We start from the raw sequence: 11,672 nt of genomic DNA, 5'->3' as shown, positions 1-11,672 counted from the left end.
CAATGCCCACCCAGTCCCCGAGCAGCGGCCCCCCTGGCCAGCTTTCCCCCTGTTTATATACTGAGCATGACATCACATGGTATGGAATGTCCCTTTGGCCAGTTTGGGTCAGCTGTCCCGGCTGTGCCCCCTCCCAGCTTCTTGTGCACCTCCAGCCTTCTCAGTCGGTAGAGCATGGGAAGCTGAAAAGTCCTTGACTAGTGTAAGCACCACTTGGCAACAACTAAAACATCGGTGCGTTATCAACTTTGTTCTCCTGAATCCAAAACACAGCACTGTACCAGCTACTAGGAAGAAAATTAACTCTAACCCAGCCAAAACCAGGACACTGGCTTGCATTGACAATCAAAAATAGTTTACTGCTCCATCCATGACACATTGTCAAAGCTACATTAGCAATCAAAATTTTTGGTACATATTAACAGAAAAAAAAAATCTCAAGTCTTGCTCTTTCAAACACGAATTGATGTGACAGCTCACTATTACAGGAGTTTAGATCTAATTTTCTTCCTCATGACATTGCCTTTATCTCCTACCTCCTTGCATCAGCTATGACAGCTGGCAGTTGCTTTGCTGAGCCTTATTTACCTCAGTGGAATGATACAAAACATGGTGCACTGCTGCCTACATGCAGCCTACTGAGGGATCTGCCAGCACCAGCTAAAGGCAGAGGGTAGGAACACGTAGCCGAGAGCAGGGAGAAGCAGCTTCCTCTTTGGATGGTGGTGAGCTGTTACACTGCCTCCCTTATTTCATGAAACTGAAGTTTCCAGCACTTAACAGGATTGCTTGGTGTTGTGGTTAAGATCTTTTCACGGCTGTTTCCCCAGTGTTAGGTCTTAACAATAATGTAGCAACAGAGTGAGGCAGCTCAGCTGGGCTGATGGGGGCCAGAGGTTTCCACCAGGTCACTGAGCTGAACCAGTTCAGGTAGTAAGTTGGTGGATATGTGGGGAAGGAGGCAGGGAACAGAAAGCAAGCAGAACTATTCTTCATTGACATATCACTCAAGAAATTTAGAAGCCTACTCCTGCTAAATTATGTTGCACCATGCCTTTTGCTAGTTGTGAGAATCACCAAGATGTATCTAAGATGAACAAAAAGGAGAGCCAGAACAGAATCACTTCTGACTTCAGTATTTTCAGACTTACTCATTTTTGATGTCCACAGTCTGCATATGACAACATAATCTAAATTTCTAAGTCATTATAGAAGAATGGGCTCAGAAAAGGGACAAAACCAATGGTTTTATTAAAACCAGAAGTACCCAGTGCTTTCAGCTCTTACATTTTGCCAATAAGCAATTCGTACATACAGAAAGCTAACGAACAGTCTCAAGTGTTTACTCTTAAATAATTTTACAACTGATGGCAGACATAAACAGTTTTAATTCCAAAAGATGTAAACATTTGCTCATGCAAATCAAGTTTTAACACACTATGGCTTCTTACATTCGTCTCTTGCAACATTATCAGCATCCAAAACCTGCTTCTGCACCACCTAGTTAACACTATTCTATTGCTCTAAAAATAAGTTAAAACCATCCTTTCATATTAAGATAAAACATTTTACTGCTCACAACTGAAAATACTCGATACCTATGTATTGCAGAACACATTGCTAGATGAAGTTTTAAGACTTTACTTCTTGAATAAACTGCACATTTATTTTCCATGCGTTCTAACAGTTGTCCAGTGTGTCATGTCAAAATATAATTCATTTACCTACTCAACAAGGAAAATATGCTCCCAATTTACTCCAATAGAAATAAAAACTATTGCCTTGAAGTAGAGCTGGTGTAAGGTCCAACTTAAATATCAAAGTAGTGCTACAATACAGTTAAAACTAAGAAGTAAATAAATTTAACTACCAATACTCAGCATCAAGACATTTTCCTTCACATGTCTGTTAGTTTTGTTTTTAATGTTTGAGAATTCTTTTTAAAAAACTTTGTACTTAGTCTAAATACTGCAAAAATTGTTTTGGGAGATGCAGCATGTTTTTAGAAGCTGAGATAATCAAATATGAGATCTAACACAAACATTTGTAAAAACAGGTTATTTTTGTTTTAGAAGTCAACTTCATTTGGATGAACTGACTAGCATTTACAAAAGTTTCAGTAAATGAAGAAAACCTCAATGTAAAACAAGTTATTTGTACAAGTCCATGACTGGTACAGTTAAAAAAATAAATCAAAAAATACAAATAATTAGAGCTAAAAAAAAAAATCATACAAATTTAGATTTTCCAAGGACTAACCGAGTTACAATAAGCCCATTTAGCCATCATATTTGATCTTATAAGTCTACTGGTTTTGCAGTTGGTAGCAGTTTCACTTTAGATATTGGATTCTTTGGAGAGCCTCTATAGCGAACTCTTTCTTTTCCTGGAGCACTTCTTCTGATTGTAGATTTTTCTGGGGCGGCACCTGGAATATTTATATTTGTGTTAACTCTTAAACTGGATTTCACTGTTTCATGATTGGTTAGATCTTCTAGAACAGTCTTTGATGGATGAACAGTCACTTTCTGTTCATGGATTCCAGCAGTTCTGACAGAAACATCAGGCTTGTCTGATGGATTTAACGGCCTGCAACATGATTTGGATGTTAAGTCTAGCTGCTTATGAGATACAGAAACTTGGTCATACATACTTTCACGCTTGAGTGGCAAAGCCACAGAATTCTTCGAGGGCTTTTCTGTGCAGGAGAACAGCGCAGAATCATAGCTCAAAGATTTAACAAGTGGTGAACCAACATCACTTGCTTTAAGCAGCTGAGAGCTTACAGATCGTCTGTTAGCCTCCAATAAGGAATTCATTCTTCTTACAGACTGTCTAACAGGAGTACGCTGAAACTTAAGAGGTGGTTTAGTTTTGCTTGCAGAACTTGGATCATTTAATGAAAGCTTGTTGAACCATAGTATGTGGTCAGAAACCTTTCCACGGTCAGAAACAGTTGATGTTTTAGTTAAAGTTTTATCAGAATTTTCAGCTTGCAAGTATTGGTTGCCTACTTCATTTTGTGATTTAGGCAACTGCGAAGTAGGAAGCTGTCCTGCCACAGAAAGTTTAGCGGCATCTTCTTCCAAATTACAGCATTTTACCGTACAGTTTTCAGCTGTGTGTGAGTGCTTTAATTCTATTCCCTCTTTTCTTCCGAAGGAATCTAATTTGTTTAAGTCGTCTTTTGATGAACTGTTCTGAACAGTCAACTTGTCTTCCCTGGCCAGTACTTGAGGCACAGGAAGTTCTGTTACATTTTTTATATCTGGTTTCGGGACCTGAAGTTCAATCTCAATAGAAGTTTTGAAGTTTCTTTTCTCCATAACTTTAATTTCATCATTTTTTGATTGCTGATTATCAATAGCATAAGATTGATTAAATTGGTGCAACAGCTCTCCGGATTTTGTATTTGCTAGATTTTCCGAAACTTCTTGAGCTAACAATTCTTTCTCCAGACTGAGCCCTGTGAGACACAGAGTTTCATTTAATGTTTCTCCTGCTACATCTGAGAAGGAAGATTTTGTATCACCTATCAAATTGTGACGATTACTTCCAGATGCAGAAAAGGCTTGTTTAACTTTCAGTAATGTTTCTGCTGTTGAAGTACTTTCATCTTCACAAAGAAAAAGTTCTAAGCTGTTGTCTTGTTTGCTTACAGTTGTGGATTTGAACTCATCTGGAACAACTGGTGGCTTTCCAAATACCAAAACAGATTCTGAAGAACTGATTCCTGTTTCAGGGTGTCCTGGTAGAATTCCCTCATTCCTGCTGATCGCCTGAGAATCTGTAACAGTAGGACTATTCCATGACATTCGGTGAACTACTTTATCGTGACATTTTGGAGTTAGAAAGTTTTCTTCTGACTTGCTCACATTCTTTGAACCTTAAAATAAATATCACAGTGTTTAAGAATATCATCTTGCGATTTTAATGGTCATTATAGGCAAAATTCTTGCTAAGACACCCCAATTATCAAAGCAGCACTGAATTTAAAGATGCCATTACTCCCTTAAGTTTCAGAGATGTGAAAAAAAAGTCGTAATATTAAGAACTGAAATCACGTATCTCATCCTGCTAAAAATGAGATAACTAACAAAAGAGAACTACTAAAATACACTAAAAACACAACAAGCCTGTCCTAAACTGATTCTTTTTCCCCAGGAGCCACTAACATTCAAGTAACTTTTGTCCTACTAGCTAGAAGCACTTTTAATCCAATTGCTTTTATACCTTTATCCATAAAGTTACTTTTGCTTTACAAAAGCGAAAGTTTTCCCAAAATGAGATAACTAACAAAAGAGAACTACTAAAATACACTAAAAACACAACAAGCCTGTCCTAAACTGATTCTTTTTCCCCAGGAGCCACTAACATTCAAGTAACTTTTGTCCTACTAGCTAGAAGCACTTTTAATCCAATTGCTTTTATACCTTTATCCATAAAGTTACTTTTGCTTTACAAAAGCGAAAGTTTTCCCATGTAATATATTCTGGATACTTACCTTTCTTAAGGAATTTTTCATTGACACATGGGCTGAAGAGTACATCTCTTTTTGCACATTCAGTTCTGCTTTCCAAACCTTGTTGACTTGCAAGACGCCTTCCAATGTTTTCAGATCTATTACCCACTGCACATCCTGATACAATATTCTTGAACAAACAAAAGATGTTAATTACTTTCATATAAAAAGTAATGGAATCCCATTTACAGAGGAACCTCCAGGAAAAGGCTATGCAAATCAGCCACAGCAGCCTTTTCTTGGCCATAATTAATCTTCCCTCGATTCTCTGTAGACCTAGGTAGGGAACAACCCACCTGCAGTAAGATAGGCTTAACCACACCCTGAACATAGTGATTCTGTGCATAAGCTCTGTAATATCAGAATTTCAGGAACTGTGAGACCTACTGATCACAAGTGTGGTGGGTTAACCCCAGCTGGCAAGTAAGCTCCCATCCAGCCGCTTGCTCACTCCCCCAACTCCCCAGCAGGATGAGGGAGAGAACTGGAAAGGCAAAAGGAGCTGCTTGCTCACTCCCCCGAAAAAAAAAATCCCCAAACCCACAAGTGATGCAAAAGCAATCACTCACGACAAGTAGACTGATGCCCAGCCAGCCCCTGAGCAGTGGCTGCTTTGCAAAAACTTCCCCCATCCCAGTTTTATTGGTGAGCATGACATTACATGGCATGGAATAGTTCCTTGGTCAATTCAGGTCAGCTGTCCCCTGCCCCAGCCTCTTGCCCCATCCCAGCCAAACCCAGTACAAGCTGATCGGTTACTGCTATGAAAATAAACCTAGGCCTTCTTGTACTTGATAGCAGGTCCAGTTATGCTGTGATCCCTCCATTACCAAATAAGTCCTTCCTGCTACTGAAAAGCAGTGCCCAAAACTTAGGATCGAAATTTGCACGGTAACAAGAAGACTGGGTTAGAAGCAGAATACTTACCATTTCTCTGTTGCTTTTCCCCAAACCAAACTTCAAACGTAATGACCTACGAACCATTTCTTTTCGGCTAATCTTTGGAGAAAAACAACCTGTCTTTCCTGATTCAGCCCTGGGAGGACAGAGGGGAAGAAGTGACATGCAAAAAACTCTTTAGGAGGTCAATGAAAACATCCTGACACTTATTTATGGTTATTTCCTCTAGTTTTACTTCTTCTATTGCCTTCTTGACAAGCTTTTATAATAGGCACAGGAGGCTACTATACCAGATCTTATTTTGTTTTGAGCTCCATTTTGCCACATTGGAAGATCTGGTGATTTTAAGATTACTATAAAAATTTGGTATGTTTTGAACACCAAAAAAGATCATTTTAAAGACAGATTGAAATTTTACACATCGTTAGTTAAGGGGTCTTGACTTTCCAATTTATCTTCAGTTTCTGAGAGCTAAGGCAAATTACCTGTATAATTTTTTGCTTGCGTGTCTTTTACTTCTTCTGTTCCCTGTACTAGACAGGTGATTTTCTCCACCAGTTGAAGGAGACAGTGAGGTTTGTGATGACTCAAGAGACACACAAGGGCTTGCGTCAAACTGAACTACAGGAACAAAACATATTTACATGATCTTAAAATAGTCACATTTTTTCAGATAAAGAGTTAACAGTTAATACAGTGAAGAATAGGTTTTTAAACAGCACAGATTTGTGTGTTTATTTTGTGGAGTGCTGGCTTGAAATTACTTTGACTTCTACTTTTATTTAATATTAAATGAAGCTGTTGCTTGTAGCATCCATAGAAGCAGCTGGATTGCAATTAATTGCGTGCTACTGATATCACTACCTCAGTTAAGTTTCCACACTGCTATCATCAGATCAGTTCCTCAAATTATGAGCTTAATAAGAAAAATTAGATTCAATCTTAATATTATTTGCAGTATGCTTTTTTACATACCTAGCCAGAACAGTTAAAGCAACAATAAATGAGAGAGTTGCTATTCTACTGAACTTTTTTATCACACAGATGCATTACTATCTTTAGAGAATGTAATTGCTTTGGTTTGCTTATCCATAGAAACAAGAATTTCATGGTGAGCATGAAATGACTTAATAAACAAAAGCAAGAAGTTTTATACCACTCAACTGCAGAAAAAAATTGATCTTCAGGCAAAACAAACATAGCCACTCTAGCAATTTCTTTTTCCTCTAACTTCAGTTGGCAGCACATTAAGGAACCAAACAAAAATAAAATAGGATTTGCAGAAGAGCCTGACAGCTGGAAGCACTCTAGTGGAATGAAGTAGTATTAAAGAATTATCAAACAAAAGTAAAACTTTTTCTATAGAATTTTGAGAATATTTAGCATCTAGAGAAAATAAGAGGTGATTGGATTCAAGAAAGAACCTTTATAATAGCAACAATTACATTTCACATAGAGCTAAGACCGGCTATTTAAATATTTAGGAGACGGAAGAAGGCTACAACTTTCAAAAGGTTGGAAGCATAGGCAGTCTTCATGGATTTGTGTGTTAAGACAGAAACGTGAGTATAACCTAGGTGATACACAGGGACTGAAAAAGATAAAAGGACATCAGGGTTGCAGATTTGAGGGATTAATATAACAGAAAACAAGAAAGAGAATTTTGCTTTTGCTCAATCCATGTACCATGACAGTCACTGATGAACATGAACATAAACATAGACTATTTATTAAGACAGGAAAGTAGTGCAAGGAACACTGTTAAGTGAAGATTATCAATGACTGCCTAACAAGAACAAAAGACTGTACATTTAAATTAAAAGCCATCAACAACCACTACAAGCAGCAAGGAAAAATGAAGGCACTGTACCTGACGCTGGTGTTGAGCTGCTGTTAAAAATGCTACTTGGTAACAACTCAAAAGCAAAACTATGCTTAAAAGATCGTCTTTTCTTGCTGGACATGCCCTGAGAGCAATCAGTTGGAAGTTTACGCTTGGTGCTTGGAGTAAGAACCACCGGAGTCACTGATGAAAGGACTGAAATTAAGAAAACCAAATCTGCAATAACAGCTTAAATTGTCGAGAGTTTACTAAAATATAAACAGTTGTTTGTTTTTTTTTTTTAAACTCAAAGAAAATTGTTGTAAAAGCTTAGCCAACGTGCATGCGTTTTGAACAGGCAAAGCAATCGGTATAGCTTAGGGTTTGTTTTTTTATTTTGCTGTTTTTTTCGCAAGTTAGAGTACCAGAAAGGAAAATCCAAAACCACACATTAATAAAATAATATAGGTATTAGGAGGGGGGGAGGAAAAAAGTATAGTAATCTTCTGTAAGAGACAGAGTAAGAGTGAAAGAATTTCAGTCCTGGCAAATTCATTCCCAAGATGATAAAATGCTGCACTACTGCACCGAAGCCTTAGTGTGCATTAGATAAAAAGCACAAGTTCAGTTGTGTAATCCTAGAACCGCACAGCCCGCTGCTGCAGTGATTGTAGCTGCTCCAAGAACTACAGTAAATGCAGTATCCTCAATAAATATGTATCTATATTCAAAGTTTTAAACAATTTAGATGTAATCACGTATCTTCAACTAAGTTCTAGTTCTTCAGTTAAAAAAATTTGTGGAATATAGTTGACAAATCCAGAAGATACTGCATGGGCTTTATTTAGTACAAATACACCAATACCTACCGCTTCTGCCTTGTTGAGGTGTAGTGGAGGGTGTTCTGTTAGATTTAAATTTATTCAATGCTCCACTAACAATATCTGAAACGCAAGACACACCGAGCAATCAAATTTAAATATGAAGTTTGTCTTGCTCTATTTTCAACTCATTTAGCTTGTACTCTTTCAGAGAGAAATAAAGCAAATCATTTTAAATGGGTGGTTGATGTAAAGAAAACTATAGTCCAGATCTTCTCACCAGAATAGTTTTTGTTGCTTTCACAATAGCTGAAAAATTCTATTTTCCTTAAAAAAACCAAAAAAGATTCATGCACAGACAACAGAAGTTTCTTGTAGAAAATTCTACTGGTCATTATAAAATCATAGGCCTTCTGATTTCTTGTAGGCAAACCTGGAAGGCTTCCACTGAAGTCTCTCTCACAGAAAGTCTCATAGACTTTCTCACTTTACTGGACAGTCATCTTTGAAGCTGAAAAGCTCTTAGAACTTTGAAGTCAGGCCCAAATAGAAGTATGAAATTTTGGTCTTGTGAAGAAATAACGTACAACTTTTCTGTGAACTACATGTTTTTGTTTTGGGGTGGGTTTTTTTGGTTTGTTTTTCTTTTTTTTTTAAGGCAAAATTAAACCCAGCAGAGTAAATGCATGAAATTTTACTGCTTTTCCCACTTTTAAAAGTGTAAAATGGAAGTATTTTTATTAAGTTCTATTGCAACCTACAGTTGTATTTCCACGTGTTCATAGCAAAGCTTAGCAAACTATAAGCCTGCGGTACTTCTTTTATGGTGTCTGGTAGATATCAGGTAGTTTTTAAAAACTCATCTTTAAAAATAGATAAAGTGTAGTAATACTATGTTTTACTACGTCTGGAGAAAGAGTAGAAGCTGCCTACTACCAGAACCTATTCTATTGCAACCTACAGTTGTATTTCCACGTGTTCATAGCAAAGCTTAGCAAACTATAAGCCTGCGGTACTTCTTTTATGGTGTCTGGTAGATATCAGGTAGTTTTTAAAAACTCATCTTTAAAAATAGATAAAGTGTAGTAATACTATGTTTTACTACGTCTGGAGAAAGAGTAGAAGCTGCCTACTACCAGAACCTATTCCACAGAATTAACAAAATCTAACTGCTTCTCCTCAAAACGTTAACATTCACAAACATCTATCACCTTGCAACTCCAGGATGATCTCCCTTCTTCAGAGTGGTAAAGTATATTACACAAAAACCCCATGCCTTGGCTAAACATACACAATAATAAAGCCTTAATATCAATTGCTGTCAGGATTAATATTCCAGGTACATGAGCTAAATACATACTCATATTTTTATAGCAATACATACAAGATCAGTGTTATAGTGGATTTGAATCAAGTCAAGCATACGTATTCCATAGTATTTCCTCAAAGAGAATGCAGAACAGAGAATATACCATTTGATTGTCCATATTTGGCAAAAAACTCACCCCTATTGAATAGCTAAATTGCAAAAAAAAAAAACCCCCAAAACCAACCCAACAGAACCATGATATCAGAGCACACAGTATCCAATAATATCCAATTCAGAGTTATATTTCGAGACACAAATTAGTTTCTCTAATTCAAAACATACATGCCATTTATATCCTTGCCTTCTCATGACCTAACTTATCAAAGTATGCAATATCTTTGAGTGTCCAAGTGTAATTTCAAAACTAGCAAAAAAAAAAAATCTTCACTTTATCAGTGTTCTGCAACAGGATCTGAAGTTGACTCAGGAAAAAGCTGGAACGTTATTCTGGCTTCACAAATCCAAACATAAGCAAAACAGCTTCTCTGGTAGACAACAGACACAATAGAATAAACTCAGAGTAGATATACAATAAAGTGATGTGATTACTGAAGTCTTATATAGATTTTGCAAATCAAACCCAACAAATTTCACAGGCATCTATTCTGCTTGTGGAAGAAGCAAGTGCTTAGGATCAGCATACCTGAAGTCTCAAAATAATTCTATTTTAGTTGCTAAAACTTTCACACAACATACCTACCTCCAACACTTCGGTGCCTCCTCTTCTTACATTCACTGGGAGATTCATTTTCACTGTCTTCGTGGCCCCACAGTGAGGGAGTAGATTGAAAGGCATCAACACCTAACATTGCAGGAATCTTTTCCAAGATAAATTCTGGTACTTGTCCTGAATTAGTTGAGAAATTTTTTTTTTTGACGTTACTTAAAAAGTTGAAAAGAAAAGCTGTATACAGGTATGTGCAACAAGACATTTTGAACATTTATCATCTTACCTATTTCTGCTGCATGGTCAATAAGTGTTTGCACAACAGCAGCTTGCAAGCGAATTTTTTTTTCTGTACTGGCTGACATCTTTTCATTTTCATTCGAGTGCAAGAGGTTGGGTGCAAAAATCACTGCCAGGTTACTGCTATCCATTCTGTTTTCCTTGGATCTTAACAAGAAAAGTTTTTTTTTTTTTTTTACACAAATTATCAGGACTTAAGCAGTAGAGAGAGAAAAGACCAAATAAGACAAATGTAGTTGAAAAAAAACCCCCCAACCAACGGAGTAATTCGCTTGAGTGCTCACATACAGAGATTAATGTGTAGACTTAAGCACCCCAGGCTAGGTAATCACATGACTACGTCATTGAAATCAAGAGGTTACAGACCCTAGTTAGTTTTGGGGAATGCCAGGTATCAGTTAGATTATGTTAACTTTATCAGTCACTTCTTTTGCTTTCCAAAGAAGCATGAGGAATACAGCTATGAAAGAATGGAACAAAATTAAGTCTCCAGCAAAACAAGGTTTTATAAAGAAAACACTCTGGATTTATGAAAGAAAAGACCACGACTGAATTCTAGTGAATGACTGCAGATAAAGTTTAAAGTCACAAACCACTCACAAGCAAGTTACAGCAGTTGCCTGGAAAGAGAAGTTGTTAAAAAAATTGGGAGGTGTTTACAAGCAGTCTCTTTACACTGACCGTAGGGCCACAGTTCTCAGAAAGTTGAAAAAGTATCTCAAAGCTTCAATTGTTCTGTCGGCCATCAAACACGACAGCAACACAGTTGCAGTTTTCTTCTCATTTCCTAGCTGCTGAGCTTTGAAAAGGCCTTCCTGCAGGTGAGGTGGAAGGATGGGTTCTGGCAGCTCTCTAAAGAACTGTTTAAGAAGCCCTGCAACATCACATGGCAGCGCAGCTGAGAGGCAGTTTTCACCTTGATCCAGTTTACTCTGAAATTGTTCATAAGAAACATGATTTGAAGTCTTCAACATACTGTCAGATTTCTAAGTTTAGGCATTAATCCTCTAGCCTGTATCAGAAAAGACAGTCACATCTTCCCCATTTTTAGTTTCAGCCTTGTCATGTTTTACCTAACTTCAGTATCTAAAAAGAGACACAGACTATGTTGTCAGACCACGTGTTTGTTTACAGGTTTCCCATGTATGCATCCTTCTGGGAGAACACTGCTAAACAAATATCCTCACAGTATCCAGTGTGCATAACTGCTAACAAGTTTGTTTAGTCACAAGTGTATTCTCACCATCTGGAAAGCTGAAGAATTTCCCGGG

At 37.3% G+C, this 11,672-nt stretch overlaps 1 protein-coding gene across 2 annotated transcripts in view; it reads right to left on the bottom strand.

Annotated features, from left to right (window-relative positions):
- Positions 1-1,272: 1,272 nt before the first annotated feature.
- Positions 1,273-11,672, bottom strand: part of ARHGAP11A (Rho GTPase activating protein 11A) — a 10,610-nt gene continuing 210 nt past the window's right edge. The window contains exons 2-10 of one of the 2 annotated variants that reach the window (XM_009285772.2): positions 11,083-11,333; positions 10,388-10,548; positions 10,135-10,281; positions 8,114-8,188; positions 7,293-7,460; positions 5,908-6,043; positions 5,450-5,558; positions 4,505-4,652; positions 1,273-3,886 (exon numbers count right to left, since the gene is read on the bottom strand). In XM_009285772.2, the coding sequence (XP_009284047.1) occupies positions 2,298-3,886; positions 4,505-4,652; positions 5,450-5,558; positions 5,908-6,043; positions 7,293-7,460; positions 8,114-8,188; positions 10,135-10,281; positions 10,388-10,548; positions 11,083-11,147 (2,598 nt within the window). In that variant the 5' untranslated portion in view covers positions 11,148-11,333 and the 3' untranslated portion in view covers positions 1,273-2,297. The remainder of the gene's footprint in view (positions 3,887-4,504; positions 4,653-5,449; positions 5,559-5,907; positions 6,044-7,292; positions 7,461-8,113; positions 8,189-10,134; positions 10,282-10,387; positions 10,549-11,082; positions 11,334-11,672) is intronic. The other variant, XM_009285780.2, reaches the window with a different exon arrangement.

This window comes from Aptenodytes forsteri, unplaced genomic scaffold, assembly GCF_000699145.1.
Source record: "Aptenodytes forsteri isolate BGI_AS27 unplaced genomic scaffold, ASM69914v1 Scaffold124, whole genome shotgun sequence".
Classification (NCBI taxonomy): Eukaryota; Metazoa; Chordata; class Aves; order Sphenisciformes; family Spheniscidae; genus Aptenodytes; species Aptenodytes forsteri.
This window is presented reverse-complemented; position numbering and strand designations above follow the sequence as displayed.